This window comes from Nicotiana sylvestris, chromosome 9 (genome assembly GCF_000393655.2).
Source record: "Nicotiana sylvestris chromosome 9, ASM39365v2, whole genome shotgun sequence".
NCBI classification, from domain to species: Eukaryota; Viridiplantae; Streptophyta; class Magnoliopsida; order Solanales; family Solanaceae; genus Nicotiana; species Nicotiana sylvestris.
This window is the reverse complement of record NC_091065.1, coordinates 114,215,961-114,235,838: the sequence shown is the minus strand read 5'-3', so window position 1 is coordinate 114,235,838 and position 19,878 is coordinate 114,215,961. Positions and strand designations below refer to the sequence as shown.

Sequence of the window (19,878 nt, the reverse complement as noted above, 5' to 3'; positions counted from 1 at the left end):
GGGGTGAGATCAGAAGTAAAAATAACAGCAATCACCAGCAGCAACAAAACAGTCCCAGTTTTAATCCAGCTATTAACCCCAGATAGTTCAATGAAACAATATATGGAAGATGGTTTCAGCCAATTCGAAATTGAAAACCAGAAAATAGAAATCAATGAAACAGTAAATTCTAGTTTTTTTCCAGTATTTTCAGAATGTTTTCTTGTCTCCCTCTCTCAGAATCTCTTCCAAGTTTTCTTAGCTCTCTGCCCCTGTATATCCAGTGTATCCAGAGTGTATATTGAGTGTATACCGCTCTCTCCGCCCCATCTTTTTTTCTTCTCCTTGCGAATTCCCCTCTTATAGGCACTCAATTAATGCCATCCCCATTACTAGTGTCCCTTTCTTTATTTTAATTATCCCCACTAACTTATTTTCTCTAAATTAATCAATTAGTGTCATTCCCATTATCATTTTCAGCTTTTTATTTCTTAATTGTCCACTTAAACTAGCTAGTGTAATTCTAACCCTACCACTATTGAGAAGCTTCTCAATTAGGTGAATATCCTTTTTGTTAAACAATCCCCAATATTACCCTTAAGTTTCTATTTTTAACAATCTCTTAAGTTCTGAATTATCACAAATAATGCAATACTAAATTAAAAGAAAATCACACAATTTGACCAAAATACAAATATGTTTTTTTTTGTGAATTTTCATTTTTGTAAAACACCTAATTATTAATTAATTCCAAAAATGTAAAAAATCAAATCTTAAATGCAAATGCTATATTTTTTGTATTTTTAATGCATTAATAAAATTAAACATGCACACAAACATATGCAAACAATCAGAAAAATCACGCAATAATTCCTAAAAATAACAAATAATCAAAGCCAAAACCTAATTTTTTAGGAATTATTTTGGAGTAATTCGTATGAAGCAAAAATCACGTGCTCACACCTGGAAAATAATTAAAAAGGATACTGAAATATGCAACGCCAATATTAAATGGCTAGTAGGTGATGGAACAACCATTAATCTGTGGCATGATAATTGGATAAATCAATCAGGAACACTCAGGGACTCCATCCAAGGCCCTATCCCAGCTGGAGAGCTTGACCAAAATCTCTCCTGCTTTATTAAAAATGGAATGTTCGACCTTAGAAACTTATCCTTTGAACTCCTCCCGGACATCGTTTCTAAGATAAACTGCACCTACATAAAACAAACCGGACCCACTACAGATTCATACACTTGGAACTCTAAGGATCACAACTTCTTTTCAGTTAAAGCTGCTTATGAAGCTGTCTCAGAATCCATAGGCAACGGGAAAAACTTAGCCTGGCTATGGAAAATCAACTCTTTAAACAAATTAAAAAATTTCTTATGGACAATCTTTTGGGATAGGCTACCCACTAAAGATTTGCTAAAAAAAAGAGGGATTTGCCAAGAAGACACTTGTAACATTTGCAACAGGGAAACTGAGGACATAGAACATATTTTCTTCCATTGCAACTACTCTAGACAAATCTGGTATCAAATCAATACAAAACACTCGTTCTCTCAGAATCACGGGGGAAAAGATACCCTTCATAATTGGCTTAAAAACAAACTCTTGTCCAAGGTCTTTTTTAATAATTACCTATGCTGGTCAGATTTTCTCCCATTTCTCCTATGGCATATATGGAACTTCAGAAATGGGATCCTCTTTAGAGGAATTAAAACACCCATCACCAAAAGTCAACCCATTAATATGGCCATGGAATTCCTTTACATGGCAAAAAACCGTTGCTTAAAACCTACCAAGAAAACTATCTTTGTAAGATGGGAACCACCCAACCCCAGCTTTTACAAACTGAATATCGATGGCTCTTGCGTAGGAAACCCAGGAGTGGGAGGAATAAGGGGGGGGGGGTGTTTAGAGACGAAAGAAGTCGTTGGATTTTAGGGTTCAATATGGGTCTTAACCATGTTACTAACATATATATGGAAATCCTAGCCCTCCTCCATGGAGTCAAACTGGCACTAACAGAAAAACTCCTTCCACTAGTAATAGAGACGGACTGCTTGGAACTATTAAACCTCCTAAAATCTAATAACTGTCTCTACCAAAATTTAATTGATGACTGCAGGTACCTATTACGGAAGGCGAATGATCTACAGCTGAAGCACATCTTTAGAGAGGCTAATGGAGTAGCGGACCTGTTAGCTAAGAATGGTTGCAACCTGGACACTTTTTGTACTTTGCAAACTTTTGTAGTTTCGCCTGTTTTTGTTATCCATGTTCGAAAAAGAGATAGTCTAGAGCACTATGTTACCTAGACTGAGCTCTAGTTGTAATAACTCTTAGTTGTTGTTGTTGAATAAATCGTTTATTACCAAAAAAAAAAAAAAATCATGGAATGATAGACAGTGGCGTGGGATGGGACGCGGCTGACTATTCAACTCAATCTTATGGACACTATCCCGTATAATTTTTGTTTTTACAAAAGAATTTAAAAAAAAAAATCTAGGCTGACTATTCAACTCAACCTTGTGGACACCATCCGTATAATTTTTGTTTTTACAAAAGAATCGAAAAAAAAATATCTAATGTAGAAGAGGAAAGAAAAATAATTTGTTCCTCTAACCAAAAAAAGAAATGGGCTCAGAATATAAAATCAATGCATCAAATTTTCAGAACACTGATTTCTCAAATTTTATAGAAAGTTAGGCCATTAATTACTCTCTCCGTCTCAAATTATTTCTCTTTACACGCCTTTTAAGAAAATATAAAATAAAAAATTTGATTATTTTACCCTTATTTATGTCTTAAAATATAATCTCTTTTCATTTAATACTTACTCATAATTAAGGTATTTGTAGTCTTCAAGAACAATTAATATTAAGGGTAGAATAGAAAAAAATAATTAATTTACTCCTTAACTTCTAAAAATGACAAATAATTTGAGACAACTAATTTTAGAAATCATAACACAATTTGAGACGGGGGAGTATATGCATATTTCAAGAGAACGATACAAAATGACATTTCTCAATTGGAATGTCAAACAATAAATGTCTTATTTGGGAAAGGTAATGAACCAACCACCACTAGAAATACACTACGATAATTCACTGCAAACTTTGAACATCACAGAGTACTCTTCCTGAAATGCACTCATTGAAATTCAATCTCTCATTTCTATTGCCACATCAACAGTAACACAAATACACTTAATCAAAAGAAATTTCTTGAGACTTGCTCCAAATGATCTTCATCTATCCTCCTTCCATAGTTCTTAGTCTACAAGAATAGCTCAGCTATATAACCAATCACTAATAAGAAAACACCGCTATGTTAAATATGTTACCCAGAAAACAGAACCTAGATGTTACAAAGTGAATTAAATATATTGTTCGGGTCAATGCGGCCTGTAGGAGGAGTCAAAAGCTGTACTAGTAGAACTAATTGTTGTCATCAAGTGGTAGAGGTTGAACATAGCTCAAGACTTTGAAAATGGTTAGCTCACTGTGTTGTGACACTTTTGGCAAGATTGCGAGGTTGATCAACATTGTATCCACGCAGTACAGTCAGATGATAGGCCAATAACTGAGCAGGACAGAGATGACAAACAGAAGAAAATAAGTAAGCTGGCTGTAAAATCTCAAACAAAAAATAAGCTTACAGAGTGCATATTACTGGAGCAAAAGAAAATCTGCTGCACAGCAACTATCATGATTCATGAAAGTTCACTTAATTTACCAACATCCCTGCGAATTCTGCTAGGCCACTAAATGATCAGTGCATCGAGTGAAGGGAAGTGAGGGAAAAAAAGGAGGTGGTGAGGGGATTGAACTTCGAAGAAGATGAAAAATGCATGTTATGGTGTAAGCTATGCCAGTCTATCAGATTGCATATGATCTTAAGTGATTCTTGGCCCCTAGCAGGCTTTTAAAAAATAACACAAAATTTACATGATATGAAGCTGTGACCAAGTAAGCGGTAAAGATTGAGAGAAATTTTGCCTACTTATGGCATTCAGTGGGTTAAAGGTAGAAATCAGAGCAAGGGGGAGAGAGAGAGAGAGAGAGAGAGAAAATTCTGTACAGCTGCCAATCTAGTGTGGCAAAATAATACAAATAGTATTAGAACAATAGAAACCACAAAGTGAAAAATTTATGATCTTGGCACCTTAGTTTCGGTCCTGCTATACAATATGTTAACAAGCGCTTTAGTGTTTATATTGAAGGGACCTGATAAGTTCTCATGGTTTGAATCATTGGAGATGTGATCAAACCAACTCAAAAGAATTTCAAACTGCTACATAATTCAGGTAGATGCTATTTCCAATTGAATGAATACTCAAGTTTACACGGTAACGTTAGATAAGTGCACACTAGTCTTATTTGACTTTACTGCACACTTATTATTTCCTTTTTAGGCTAAAATAATGTAATAGGCAACCAAAAGAACCCCACTTTAAGGACTTCAAATTTATGGTCTTAGTTTAAAGGTATATCTAGATATACACATCTTTAGCTTGCATCTTGAACCAGTCATTATGGCCATATAGTGTTCTTTTCATTTTATTCAGTGGCTGAGGCACATAGAGGTAGTTTTGCTTTTGTTTGTTGGAAAATGACATTTAACAAACATGCATCAATTTTGTCACTGAAAATAGGACTAGAGTAACCTAATAAAAGATGTCCAAGGAGTGCCATAGATTGAACATGTAAAATGAGAGGCAACCATATCGCTAGTTATATGCATTAATGAAATCATCACCCAGCCATCAAAGGAATAGGAAATTTATGTTACAAATCAAATAGACAAGACATGACGTTGCTCAATAACCCTATTTGTTAATTTATAATTGATTCACATTGAAAAGTGTTAAACAAAAAATTGACATACTTCTAGTTTTCAAGTCCTATCCTGTTATATTCCAGGCCAACTAGAGGCCAACAAGGCTGAAAATATTTATCCCAAATGAACGAAAAGATGCTGAGTTCATATGCACGTCTGGCTAAAAGATTTATCAGACAACACCAAAATGCCTTACATGTTGTCTACCGAAATGTTGGGTAATCCAGTTCACGGATGCAGTCCAAAACTTATGAAAGTGCAGACATATTGGTACACAGAATCCTGATACCCCAATCCTTGGCGAGGAAGTAGATTTGTGTAACAATCTACTAATCCAGCTAGGAGATGCATGTCAAGCCGTATAATGCCAGCAGTTTAATTTCCATGATTACACAGGAAATTGCAGCTTTGGAGCAATGGTAAAGTTGCCTCCCTGTGATCTATAGGTCACGGGTTCGAGCCGTGGAATCAACTACTGATGAGGGTAGGCTGCTTACATCACACGCCATTGGGTTGCGGCCCTTCCTCGGACCCTGTGCGAATGCGGGAAGCTGTGTACCGGGCTGCCCCTCTTTAAGGGAATTGCAGCTTTAGCTTATACTGAATTATGTGAACAGACAAATCTAAAATCTTAAGCTATTAGAGAGTTAACATAATTATTTATCTATTCTAGGTCTGCGACAAGTCCCTTACGTCCATGCTTGATTCTTTTTTTAGGCCAAGCGTGTGGAAATATTCGTAAATGGTGTCAAGGTCTCAAGTTCGAAACCCACTGGGTGCAAACAATTTCTGAGGGCCATCGGACTGGGTAAAACCTAAATTAACCGTGGTGCACTTGCGGGAAACTCCTTGCCGAGGGCCTGTGCACCCCGGGATTAGTCGGGGCTCTTAGAGACTCAGACACCCGGTGAAAAAAAAAAAAAAAAAAAAAATTCGTAAATGGTGGTGGCGAGACCCCAAACATCCTCTATCTGCTCTGGTATCATTTTAAATTGTGTGAACGGCCTCAATTAAAAGCTTAAATTGTTAGAGAGTTTGCCCATTATATTTATTAAGTTTGGGTTTGCAATAGCTTTTGTATCATGAGGAACAAACTTTTCCAGATTCCCACTTTTTCCACAAACTTACCCAAATGCACACACAGATCCAAGATAAAATAAATTCTACACAGAAAGGGCTAGCTAGAAACAGTACATGTATTCGCAACAAAAATGTTTTTGGCGAAAAATAATTCCGATACTGTATAGTTGCCACCCAATAGTCACTAGAAGTTTTTATTTCACTGAATTATGAGCCTAAGCAGAGTAGAGACATTACCTGTAATGGAACTACATTGATTACTGGCTGCAAACAGTCCGCAACCTGTGGAACTTCAATAACTCGACATGATCCACCAACAGAAACAGATGCTGCATCTCCTTCTGTGCACATCACTATCAGTCGACCTTTCCGTGCATGAAGTTGTTGAATGACTGATTGTTGTTTGCTGCACACCAACCAAATTTTAAACGACTGCCATTCACAGTCATGAAACTCTTATTATTAATTAAAGACTAACCTAAAACAAGCATCACGGGTGGCGATTACTACAATAGGGAGATTTTCATCAACCAAAGCCAAGGGACCATGTTTCATCTCTCCAGCAAGTATTCCTTCACTGTGCATGAGTGCCACCTCCTTTACCTTCAAAGCACCTTCAAGAGCTGTTGCATAGTTGTAACCTCTTCCAAAAACAAGAAGTGATTGCTCAGCAATTAGCAGTTTAGCAAGATCCTTCATTTCTTCATCAAGCTTGAGCACCTCTTTCACTTTGCCTGAAATTCATGTATAACATAGCCAAAAAAAGGATATACTAGAACCATGAGCATCCCATGACATTTAGGGACAAATAGAAACAATAATGTTAGCACCAAATGACAACTTACTTGGCAAGTCAAATAGACCATCGATTATTGCTTCTCTTCTTGCTTGATTTGAGAGTGTATCACCTCCAATTGCAAGAGCCAACATGGCCATCACAACAATTTGGCTCGTGTATGCCTGTTGATCAAGGAGGTAATTGAGAAGCCAACACTAAAGGTGACCAATAAAATTCAAGAAACCATGAGTACCTACCTTAGTACTTGCAACTCCAATCTCACAGCCCGCATTTATGTGAACACCACAGTGAGTGTGCCTAGCAATTGCGCTACCAACAGTATTTGTAATGCCAACACATAATGCACCATTTTCCAGAGCATACTCTAATGCAAGCAAAGTGTCAGCAGTTTCTCCTGATTGACTAACAAAGACAGCTGTATCTTCTCTATATATCGGCCCTTGTCTGTCCACTAAATCACTGGCAATCTCCATGGTTACAGGAATACCTAAATTAAATAAAACTAGTGAGACCAAAGCTACTCTAGGATCTACCTTTTGTCCGTCGCTATAGAGATCAAAACAACTTTATCAGAAGTTTAAACAACTAACCAGAAAGCTCTTCCAAAATGGATCTTGCAGCTAGAGCTGCATTGTAACTTGTGCCACACCCAATAAAAAGAATTCTCCTGCTTCTTCTTATGGTTTTGAGGTGATCCTTCAGGCCCCCTAAAAGCACAGTCTTTGCTTTACATGATCCTCCACGTATAAGTCTCCCTCGCATTGTAGTAGTTAGAGATTCTGGTTGCTCATGAATTTCTTTTTGCATGTAGTGCTCATATTTTCCTTTGTTTATCTGCTCGACCTCCATTTCCAAAATGGATAAGGCACGCTGAACAGAAGCAGGTCTACTAAGAGTACCACCATGATTATTCTTAGCCTGGTCAAATTTGTAAATTGACACACCTCCGTCCTGATTCATCAGAAAGCAAAAGTTATAGAATCCCACTCTAAAAACGAAGAAGAGGGAAGAAAAGGTCATGTGCATGTTATAGATTGATGATTAAATGCCTCGCCCATTCAAAATGCATTTAGGCCCTTCATGGCAATGTGGAAGAAGGGCTTGCTTGTAAAATATTTGATGAAGATTCCCACATATGCTGCAACAATCTACATAGATATTAGCCATAGATTCCAATAGCTTGTCTAAACCCACTGAACCCATGTTCTAGATGGAAAATTGTGGCCCTAAACACCACGTGAGCCATAGTTCACCAGGTCATGAATGTGCTTCCCAATTGTTGCCCCACTTTAAGTATCAGAATGCACCAAATGCTCATAAACCCTGATTACCACATCTTATTCAATCTTTTATGACTGCGCAATCTTAACATCCACATTTCTAGTAAATTCAAATTCTGGATGTATTGGACCAAAGACATTCCATATTACTCCCATAGACTTACATTTCACTTGGAATTTCCATAGTAAATTCATGATTAGTCTCTCAACTAGTAGTATCGTATAACACTCCTCTAGAACTCCATTTCCGCCATTCTGTTTATTCCATAGTAAATTCATGATTAGTCTCTCAACTAGTAGTATCGTATAACACTCCTCTAGAACTCCATTTTCGCCATTCTGTTTCAATTCTATGAGTTACATCTATCATGTTTTTCTCCTAAAAGACTTCCCCCAATCTATGAATTGAGGGAATTTAGACACCACAATCCCATGTAGTCCATTTAACCTTCATTTGTTTTATGGGGCTAAAAGGTGATACATTTGATAATAAAAAATAAAATAAAGAGAAGGAAAAGAGGGAAAATCTGTAAACCACTTCAATTTGGTATCTGCTACGAACTTTCAGCAACCAAATTTAGGGAGCTCCAAAGTTTGATCTAAGAGAAAATATTAAAATTAGAATGAAATGGGGTCAAATTGAGTGGAATAGATATCAAGGATTATATAGCCAACACCGAACTAGATTGGAATTGGAGAGTAGGTTTTGTTGTTAAGTGATGTGTTACAACCCATATCCACATGTGTTAGTTCATGCCATATATTAGTTAACATAAATCCAAGAAGGAATTATCTTTTAGATGATAAGAAGTCAATCCTATTGGTCTTAAGTGATACAAGAGTGTATAAGGGTGATTAACCAGTATTAGAAGTTAAACGAATCAAGGATGTTGTAACTCGTATTTTCAGGTAATCTAGCGGTGCTTAATACACTCAAGAGGTCATTTATTAAGGTATTTTAATCATATAATATCCGTATCATAAGTCTTGAAGTCAAACGAGTTATGAAACAAAAGTCGACAAAAGTTGTCGCAACTTAGGTTCATAATTTTACTTAAACATTAGGTCAAATGTTTCTAATCTTTTCTCATAATTTACAAGGAATTACGGGGTGATCTACCAACCAAATTAAAGATCTATGAGTCTAGTTTCCAACGCATTAAACCGTTCATCGATACGATCTCGGAGTAGAGAGATATTCGCGTTTTCGCGAGACTGCGCCAAGCACCTCTCTATGGGGCCCACTAAGGCGGTTTAAGATATTTGGACCTATATAGGATGCCTCCAACCCGTTTTAAGTCATTTCTTCTCACTATTTTCAGACCTTAGAACCCTAGGAACATCCTCTCAAGGTTCTCTCAAGATTCAAGACCCAAAAAAGGGCAAACAACACAAATCAAGTGTCGGGAATTCCGTGGCGCTAGTAAGTCTCTTGTTCTTCTTGTTGTTGCTCATTTTTGTGTCGTTCCAGCTCGTGTGGGAGGTTGTTTTAAAGGGTTTATGTTCTGTAAATACTCCCTCATGTTCTTAATATCAATCCTAGGTGATTTCAAGCCTTCTAAAGTGATTCTAGTGCCGAAAAACACTAATTGATCGCTAGTTTCGCTTTTTTGTTGTTGTGGCAGCATTGGAGGGATATTTCATGGAAATTTAAGGTCAAATTGGAGTTGTTCTTTCTGTATAAAGGTAAGGAACCTCTTACTCTATATGTATTTAAGATTATCCAAGTTGCGGCTAAGCCATTGAAGCTAGAACTTGTGAGATATATATCGAAAGGCTTGGTAGTAATGTTATTGTTTTGTGGACTGTTTTGCGTTGTTGTTGGGCTGCGTATTTTACTACTATCTTGTGGAGTTTTGGAGGAGGAAGGGTGTGGATAAACACCATATATATGTAGGGTTATGGGCTGATAGTTATCCGTAACATTTCCAGGTTGTTTGACACGACTACGGTGGTCGTCGTATGTATGAAGTGATTAGGCTGTGTGTGGACTATTTTGGGAGGCTCAATATGTTTATTATTGATGTTGTTTGGGCTGTTTGGTGACTGTTTTGAATGGTGTGAGGTCATATATATAGGGGAGGTGTTGTCCGTTTCATCGTAAAATAGGTTGTGGTCGATACATAATAGTTATGACGCTTAAATGATAACGATAGTATCGTTTCTCTTATTGTAGACTAAGGAGTTTTGACAATTGCATAGCTTGAGATTGGGGCAGTATATACAAGGTATGTGAGGCTATCCCTTTCCTTCTTTTGCACGACTCCGATTGTACATAATGTAATGAACGAGCTTCCAAGATACTCTACTCTTAGAAGCTAGCAGTACTTACATTGTTTTCCCTCTTATGGAACGATTGATGTTAATGTTGCTTCTCTTATTCTTATGTTATCAATGTTGTTCGTACTTCCTAAATCTTATAAGGTTCATAGTGAAGAGTTAGTCCTAATAACGTGTACAGAGGATACCGACCTTACGTCACTCCGAAAGGTTTAGAATGTGATTCTATGAGTCGAGCATGCATTATATATATGTATCTATTTTACTCTACCGAGCCACGCTATAGTTGGCCGGGTACGACACCTATTGTGCAACCACTGTTCAGTTGGGTTTTACCGAGCTCCACGTGGCCGGGTACGATTCTACCGAGCCTTATGATGGCCGGGTACGTTTTTTTACCGAGCCTATTATGGCCGGGTACGATATGATGATGATGATGCCCACAGAGGTGAATGCTTTAAAGGTTTATGTATTTATACATATGTATCATGCATTTCATGTAAGTAGCCCTCAGAGGTACTAAGATGTTACAGGTTGTATATTCTCTATCCTTGCTTACATTACTGATCGTATTTATGGTTCCTTGCCTTACATACTCAGTACTTTATTCGTACTGACGTCCTTTTATTTGTGGACGCTGCATGTCGTGCTGCAGGTCCTGATAGACAGGCAGGTGCAGCTCCCCCACCACAGTAGACTGTCCAGTTCAGCGGTGATTGGCGAGATCCCTTCTCCGGACTTGCCTTGGTCTTGGTATGCAATTTTTGTTATAGACATTATGGGTATGTCGGGGCCCTGTTCCGGCTATGTTGCAACACTTATGTTCTTTTAGAGGCTCATAGACAGGTGTCGGCTCATGTATAGTTTGGTATGCCTTGTCGGCTAGTTTTTGTTGTATAGTCTTTCATAGTAGCGTGGTAGCTCATACCTTATATGTAGTTTCTTGATTGTCTGGTCATCCCCTGCTATGTATGTTCATGCCGTCATATTTTATTGCTGGTTGTCCATGATCTAGGTCTACCATTTATATTGATCTCGTCAGCCCTAAAAGATAATAATGAAGGTTAGATGAAATGTACGTTGGTGCTCGGCAAGTGTGGTCGGGTGCTAGTCATGGCCCTTCAGTTTGGGTCATGACATGATGATCTACTGTAGCTTTCTGCTTATCTTACCTCATATTCTCTGCTAAAATTCACTGTTTATGCAATTCATTACAATCTGTCCAAGTCCCGAAACAGATTCAAAATACCATTTTTCTCCTAAGTTATCAACCCCAATTTAGCCATTGCTCCCTCTTTCATCTGTATAAAATTTAGTCCTCGAAGGAGCTTTTCCCTTCAAGTTAAATAGTTCTTGGTGCAGAAATCATAAAGAAGATTCTGCATCATTATCCTACCTCATCACACAAACCAATAAGATGTTCCTTGCCTCTCATAACTCTTTATTCCAGCAATATTGGTCTAAGAACACAATCCTTTCCCCATGATGCTCTAAATGAAGCATCAAAAATCTATGTTACATGAACTCAGGCACCCATACATCTCCAGTACATGTACACCCAGCTTTTTGCTGGTGCGAGTACGGGTAAGTATCGAGCATGTGTCTCTAGCTTTTAGCAAGTTTGAAGTGTGTTTTGGAGGAGGTGCGCAACCCATTACCCATATGAAATTCATTAAAAACTAAAGAAAAGGGTCCACATAATGTCGTCACCAACCACTCCATACAAGTCAAGAAATCCGACTACAATTTGTGCAACAAGTTCAAGTAAATCCCTTTTTTATCTGGGATAAAAAAAGAAGAAGAAAACAGAGAGAGAGAGAGAGAGAGAGAGAGAGAGTCATGCAGCCTTGTAAATGAGGACCATGAATAAGGGTGTAATTTACAGAAGAGATTATAACAACAATAATATTAAATAGAAAAGAACCTTCTAAATACTTTCAGTTTCATCTGCATCTTCGAAGAACCAACAAAGACTAAGCGTGTATGGTCATCAGAATGAAGAGGTGCTATATTACTAAAGAGAAAGCTGCTCAAGTTAGAAGGAGAGAGTATGTACAGTTAGCTTAGTAGTCATGCACTCCATTTTCAATGGCAGATAGCTTCATATCGAGAAATAAAACAAATTTTGATCAGTATATTTGTATGGAGAAATTAGCGATAAGGGAGTACCTTGATGTGAACAACTTCACCATCCTCAATTACCAAGACCTTTTTGGTATGTTCAACCAAAGCATTAGCATCACTGGACAAGAATAATTCTTTCGGTTGCCCATTGCTTGAAGGAAATTTAGCATCACTAAATGATGATTCTGCGGAGGCCTCTTCTTCTAAGTCCTGGAATCAAAGAATTTTAGACACTTGTTAACTTGGGAACCTATGGATTGCACGATCAAGTAAATTTCTTCTGGTGACCATTTAGGTGAAATCCATCCCTATATGAATGTAAAATCCTAATCCAATACAGCTCTACGTTATGGAATAATAGGATGGTAGCCTAATCTAAGATAAATCAAACCTGGATACCAGTTTGTACATATAGAAGTTGATATAAGTATTTTTATACTACTGGATGATGTTAATTCTTTTTTATTATTGAATAGTCACACACCATTCTTGCAGTCCTGTGGATAAAAGGCAGGAGAGGTGATAAACTGGATTTCTACTGGTAAAATGTGGGACTGACACAAAGCTATAAACAAACTTGTGAAAATCAGACTAGACTCTATTTTTATGTGATAACCCAAAGAAATTTAGCATTTCCTTCATGGTTGAACAAAATAAGAGGGTAGCAACTGTATAAAAGACACAAGAGCCAAGCTTTTAATGATTCGACAGGCAAAGAATAATGCATCTTTCTTGTAAACAGAAAGTCTATTAAAGGGAATCTAAAGATTTAAAGCATGTACATATCAGATTCATCCAAAGTACAGGTTAACTTACTTTTACACCAAGAAGAAGTGGACTACCACGCTTGCAAGCAATTAATTCATTTGGGTAATGTCGACTTTTAAATATGAGGGCATAGGCTCCTTCCAGATGCCTAATTACCTCAAGCACAACTTGACTGAATGTCACGCTCTGGTCACCTGAGATGACAGTCTAACAGTTATTCTACTGGTAAACTATTTTATGCTTTATGCGGAAAAAAAGTCAAGAAAAAAAAAAACTAAACCGGAAAAGACGTTCCACAATATCCAGCAAAAATAGTGAAGGAGAAGTTATCTGAAATGCAACTGATTCATTTATCAAATAAGACAACCAAAGGTCTTAGAAGTTATTCAGTTATCAGTTGTGGACTTGTGGCTGAAGAAAAGCTTCTCAAATTCCCAACTAGCTAACAGACAACTCCTACAGGCCAATGAATCAACAAACAGAGTATGTACTGACGTGATAGAAAAGGGTTGATCAAGAAGAAGCAAAGAGTAATATATTTATCGTTGATGCATTGAGGTGACGATAGATGAAATAAAATCTGTGAAGAATAATTGTTGGAGAAAGCCAAAATAAGTGGAATCATTGGAATGACGGGCCCAATGTTACAAGAGATCAGAATTAGAAAACGAAGATATTACAGCTATCTAATTCTGGCTAACATGGAGACTAAAAAATATAGATGAGTCACTTAGCAAAAAGAAAAATAGTTTGAACTGATATCGTATCATGGTCAATGAATACTGTGCAGTTTATTACATAAATTTGAATGCTAGAAATATTAAATTGTCATTAGCAGAAAATTTCGACTAAATCAAGATGGACAAAATGTAATTAAAAAATGAAAAGAAAAAGAAGATGAAGAAAGGGCAGTTCGATGCACAAAGCGTCCCGCGTTCACGCAGGGTCCGGGAAAAGGCTGCACCCCAAGGAGTATTATGTAGGCAGCCTACCTGATGCAAGCATCAGTGGCTGATTCCACGGCTCGAACCCGTGACCTATAGGTTACACGGAGACAACTTGACCGTTGCTCCAAGGCTCCTCTTCTAAAAAGAAAATGAAGCCAAGTAAAATTTGTGACAGAAAGAGTTTATAACTAAATCAATCACACATTGCAAAATCTCTCTCTGACGAAACCTATTCCATAGCTATAAAAAGTTAACTAATGAGGAGGTAAGAAAAAAGATTCAAACATAGCGAGATTACTTTAGAGAGGTACCACAAAGAAGTAAATTGACCCATCTTGCAAGAGAAAAAGAACACCCAAGAAGAAAGATAGTACATTCAAGAGTTAAAATTTGCTATTTGAAACTTGATGCTATAAAAACTAATTGCGAAAGGAAACAGCAGAACCCATTAATTGATTTATAAAAATAAGAGAACCAATTAAATAACTTATCACTCTTTCTTTGGGAGTTATTATCAATATTTAATTTTTAAGGCAATGATATTGATATCTGAGTTGTCGTGTAAGTCACTGTGTGGTGTATCTTTACTTCAGTATTAGATCAACAGGGCTAGCCCTTAACCATAAACACTGGCTGCAGTAGTAATTCCATGGACTATTCTCCTTATTGTACTTTCTGATTCCAGGACTTTAGCTGCCTTTGATCTTTTGGACTTCCAAATAATTTCTCCTAAAATATTCTTGCTCTACATCCTAGTTCTGTAACTGCCTAGCTGGAGATTCCGTTGCATATCATCACCGCTAGGCAGATCACAGCAGGTTGCTAATGATCTATGTCAAAACTACATTTAAAAATGTACCTCGAGAGAAATGTGCTTTGAAGAAAACACTACAAACCCAGCGAACACAACAATGATGGTCATGCTATTCCCAAATTTCATGGTCAAGGGAGCGAGCAGAAAGAAAAAGGACTAGCTGAGAAGTGTTGAAAGTATGTATTCCGAACAGTCAACTGGGTGTAACTTTACTTACCTTCTTCATTAGCTTTATCAAAGACAAATTTCGCAAGCTTTGGAATTACTTCCGTGTCTGTTTCAGACTCAAAGGTGAAACCATGTCGGAGAAGGGTCTCTTTCAACACCTGGATAATCAAAAGACCGCAAAATGCATAAGCGCATAATACAAAAGGAACAAGTGCACATAAAAGTGATCAAGAAATACCTATATGCATAAGAGAACGAAAATGACTGAGGTATAACATAGCCGACGGTCATTAGTTATTTGATTTTAGGATTTCGCAGTTATATGCAAAAAATCAAAGAAAAGAAAAGAGAAACTTTGAAACGACATACTAAATCAAATAAGAGAGCACTTCAAGTAACCAAATCGACATATTTTCCAGAAATGATACACCATATATCTTTCAAGTCCAAACCCATTTATCAGTTAAGGTGAAAAATAAATGAGTCGCGACTCATTGAAAGGAAACATGGAGTTATTAGAAAACAAAGTTTTCCACAATAGATAGAAAATAGCAGCCAAAAACATTGTGGGCAAATCAGCAGACCGTGAAAGAAAATAATTAGGTCCTGGTGGAAACAGATGGAACACTGTAGTTAGCACACTAATAAGTTATAGCTGATTCTCCATCTGGTAATCCTTAGCACCATCATCCAGAGACTTCTCAGGCTGTGGTTAAATACTGCAACCACTCTAAGAAGTCCAGTTTCTTGTACAAACTAACAGCAGTAAGATCCAGAAAAGACCAGGCAATGCAATACCGTAACTATACTTCCTAAGCAGCTGTCATCAGTTGGTTTAGTATGGATAATAGAGCTCCTCCGCAATAATTTTTTAGCTAAGGTAACAAATTTCATTAAAAAGGGACAAAACATGTCCGTATACAAGGAGTATACCTCCGCAATAATAAGGCTTACATGACTAATCTGGATAGACTTTCCAAATCAAGGAAAGGTAATTAATGGTGTATCATGGCCCTCACCACCAAACCAGAGTGGGAAAAGGGGCAAAGTAAATTAACTAAGGACCCGGGATAATGCCAGAGTATATTCACCTAGTGCATATTTCTCTGAGCAATAACTGCATGATGCCATGATCTACAAGGGATATTCTGCGCTGGCAGAAATTAGCATGTTCTTCTTTCCTTCCAACTATGTTCTGTCAATAACAAGGGATATCCCATACTTGCATGTATCAGCAGCTTCTCTCCTACCAACTAAATTTAGATGATGTAGAAAGGAAAGGTATACAAACTTCTACCATCACCATCCAATAACTTCAAATTATCAAGAATGGGTAGTTGCCTACTTCATTTTTTCTTTTGTATTTTTGTTTTCGATAAGTAATGCGCCTTACGACTTCATACTTTCCTAGAGTTTGGTAATTTCAAATGTTCAACATGACAGTTCTAAAATTCAACAGCAAAAAGATTTTACAAGAAAATGCTAACTACGTTGTGCTAGATCAAGCTAAAATCAGCACACAAAGAAATTCAAGGTGAAAATACATTAGTCAACTTGGATATAGTTCCCTCTAATTTTTACTTTTAAAAGAATCTTTCAGGATTCAGACAGAACCACCAAATTCTAAAAAGCGAGTTACTTACTAAGAATATGCGACACATAGCAAAAACAGTAAACCAATTATAACTAATAATCTTACAGATGCACAATAAGCAAATAATTATCATTTGACACACCATTCTGCCGAGTAGAAAGAGAATAGAAACCAAAAGTTAACCATCCAGAGCAGGACTCGGCCTTAGAAAATGAGAGTAACAAATAAGCAACTGAACTAATAACTGAATGTACAGAAACCCAGGAGGAAAGAGTCGCAGGAACCTCGTAATTGGTGATAACACCATTGTGGACAACCAAAAACTCATTTCCAGCATCAGAACTCTGAGGATGACTATTCCTAGGAGCAGGCTCCCCATGTGTGGCCCACCGAGTGTGTGATATTCCAGCATGAACAGAAAATGATTCTTCCAGATTCAAATCTGTAGCAGCAACGTCTGAGCAATTGAACTCAATGTTAGGGTCACAAAATCATACTCAATCACTGGGAATGTGAGTGTGTAAAGGCAGACTCAGATAAGAAACATTTCAGAGAGTCTATAACCACATTTGGATGTCATAAAACGACAATTTCCTCCTAGGTACTTTATTTTTGGATAACCGAGAAATCCCCTATGGGTTAGCTGGTCCATCCCTAGTTGGCACACAGGTGCAAAACTTGGGGAGTCTTGACCCACCGCTCTGCCCTCGTCCCACTTAAACACCTAGCTTTAGTTAGAAAATCGTGACGTGTGCCTACTGCACATCCCGCGTATTACCTTTTTAGCATTGAACTAAAGCTCTGGGGGCTTCTACGTACAATCATTCTCGTAGCCAATAATTGAGTTATCTTGCAGATGCAGCACTTAGATTTGCAACCATCCTACTCAAGATCATTATTCCCATCATATATCCAACTAGTCCACCATCTCTCAGCAACTGTACTTCTTACTTTCAATACCTTATAGCACAACAATTTCACATACTTAACCTCCCCTTCTCCTAGAAGAATGTATCCATCCACCTACTGAGTTGGTCCACCACATTTACCAAGTGATATAATTCATTACAGTACCAACTAGAAGTGTGAATATTAGTTGTTGATAACAAATTGAACTAGAACAATAACATAATTAAACCCATCAAGTTAAACCTTTTCCCTAAATAGACTATTTTTAAATTCCTGCTTTAGCTTTTCTTCTCATCCCAGACTCCTCCAAAACATAGAAGAAGAAGCAGAAAAAAAAAAACAGGATCAGTGCATGGAACATATAACAAAATTAGTGGGATCATCAAACTGATCCTCACTTAGAGGTGATAATATTATTTGTCTAGTAACAAATTGCAACAATTAATTACAAATTTTAAACTCAGCAAATTAAACCCTTTCCTTAACAAAGTATCAAAGTACTCCTATTCCCTTAAGAGAAAATTAAAACATGAAATAAAAGATCCAGATTAAAGCATAAATTATTAACAACAACAAACTTAAACCCAGAAAGTTAAAACCTTTATTTAATAAAACTACCGTAACATTCTCAATTTAACTGTTTTTTCATCCTAAACTCCTCCAGAAATAAAAAATAATAATAATTCCATGAAGGGATTTTTTTTTAAAAAGATGCCAAAATAATTAAGAGGACGCAGATCAATACATGAAACAAATCAGCCTAAACCAAAAGGACATAGCCAGAAACCAAAATAATTAAATTATGGTTGTACCTTGGTAGACAGATTTGACAAGAGATTCAATATTGCCTTCTTGACGAAACACAAGAGGAGGGGAATCAGAATCAGAATCAGAAGAATCAATGGAAATTCCAGCTGAATCATACCCTCTGTATTCTAAACGTCTCAACCCATTGAACAGAACTTCTAGAATGTAGCGTCTCTCTCTGGTGACATTGTAATTCAGGTACGCAAATATTCCACACATTCTAGGAGGAGAATCTTGTACTAATGTTTACTTCTTTTCTAGAGAATTTTGATGAAATCAAGAAAGGATGGTTGATTTGGAGAGACATATATATACTAGTGAGATGTCGAGTAACAGGAAAGCACATGGGAAAGAGGAGGAAAGGTAACGAGATTTGACTATTGACTTTTCTACGTCGTTTCGGATTTCAACAGATCATTCCAACAAATAAAGTTGTAACACGTCACTTCTCGCCAACGAAACTCCCACTTGTGACTCGTGACCATTTTTCAATTTTACAACTTCTCCGTCAGTCTCCTTTGTTCCAAATATTTTTGAATGCTATAACGAATTGCTGTTATAAAAATTTTATATTATAACAGAACATAAAATTTGGTTCCGAAAAAACTTAATTTTTATAGTAAAGTTCTATTATATAAAAATGCAGTTATAGAGATGTGTGACTGTACTGATAAATAATATAAATGTTGTCACCATATCATTAGCTTTTTATCCAATAAAATTACTAAACTACTCTCAAAGTCTATATGAGATTTTTGGTCAAAATGGAATTACTACTCCATATCAATACTAGGAGACAACAAGAAGTTGGATTTTCCTCGGGATTATAGTCCCAAGAAAGAAGAATAATGCATATTATTCTTTATTATATTAGTTTTTTTTTTCTTTTTTGTCCATTCCTTATTCGATTAGTGAGTAATAATGTAATATGTTTTGTTGTTATGTTTTGCTATCAGAGCTATCAGATTTATATGATGAAACACGATTGTATTCATCAGGTCTAATATCATAAACAAAAATCTTCTTTGCTTTGAAGTTCTTTTCAATCGCCTTTCTGTCAGCATCATTGTATTCTTTCCTCGTCTTTGGGACAATTCGTGTTCCCTCTTCAACAGCTTTCATGGGAACAAAAGGACAATAAAAAATCACATCCCAAAGCTCTAAGTCCTCAACCATGATGAAGTCCTGCATTCTCGTTTTCCACCATCCATAGTACTAGCCGTAGAATCTTGGTGGTCTTATGGTTGATAGTCCTTCCTCGAGGTTTGGTGGAGCAGCCATGATAAAGATCATTTCTAGGTGTTAACCTTTTATAAAGAACCTGTTTTGATACCAGATAGAAACTAATGGTCCACCAAACAGTATAGAGAACTGGTTCTCTATCAGTTCCCACAGTAAACAAACAGTAAGTAAAGTACACACGATATTTACGTGAAAAACTCCTGCTCAAGGGACTAAAAACTACGACCTAACCCAG

At 36.9% G+C, this 19,878-nt stretch overlaps 1 protein-coding gene across 1 annotated transcript; it reads right to left on the bottom strand.

Moving 5' to 3' along the window:
* Nucleotides 1-3,145: 3,145 nt before the first annotated feature.
* LOC104210878 (glutamine--fructose-6-phosphate aminotransferase [isomerizing] 1) lies at nucleotides 3,146-18,712 on the bottom strand. Its single transcript, XM_009759872.2, has 11 exons — nucleotides 18,407-18,712; nucleotides 16,970-17,142; nucleotides 15,141-15,249; nucleotides 13,211-13,356; nucleotides 12,440-12,604; nucleotides 7,301-7,661; nucleotides 6,947-7,197; nucleotides 6,757-6,871; nucleotides 6,390-6,645; nucleotides 6,149-6,317; nucleotides 3,146-3,574 (listed from the first exon to the last, which is right to left on the bottom strand). Exons 1-11 carry the CDS (start codon nucleotides 18,618-18,620, stop codon nucleotides 3,491-3,493), a joined length of 2,043 nt encoding a protein of 680 aa, XP_009758174.1. The 5' UTR covers nucleotides 18,621-18,712; the 3' UTR covers nucleotides 3,146-3,490.
* Between the last annotated feature and the right edge of the window lie 1,166 nt (nucleotides 18,713-19,878).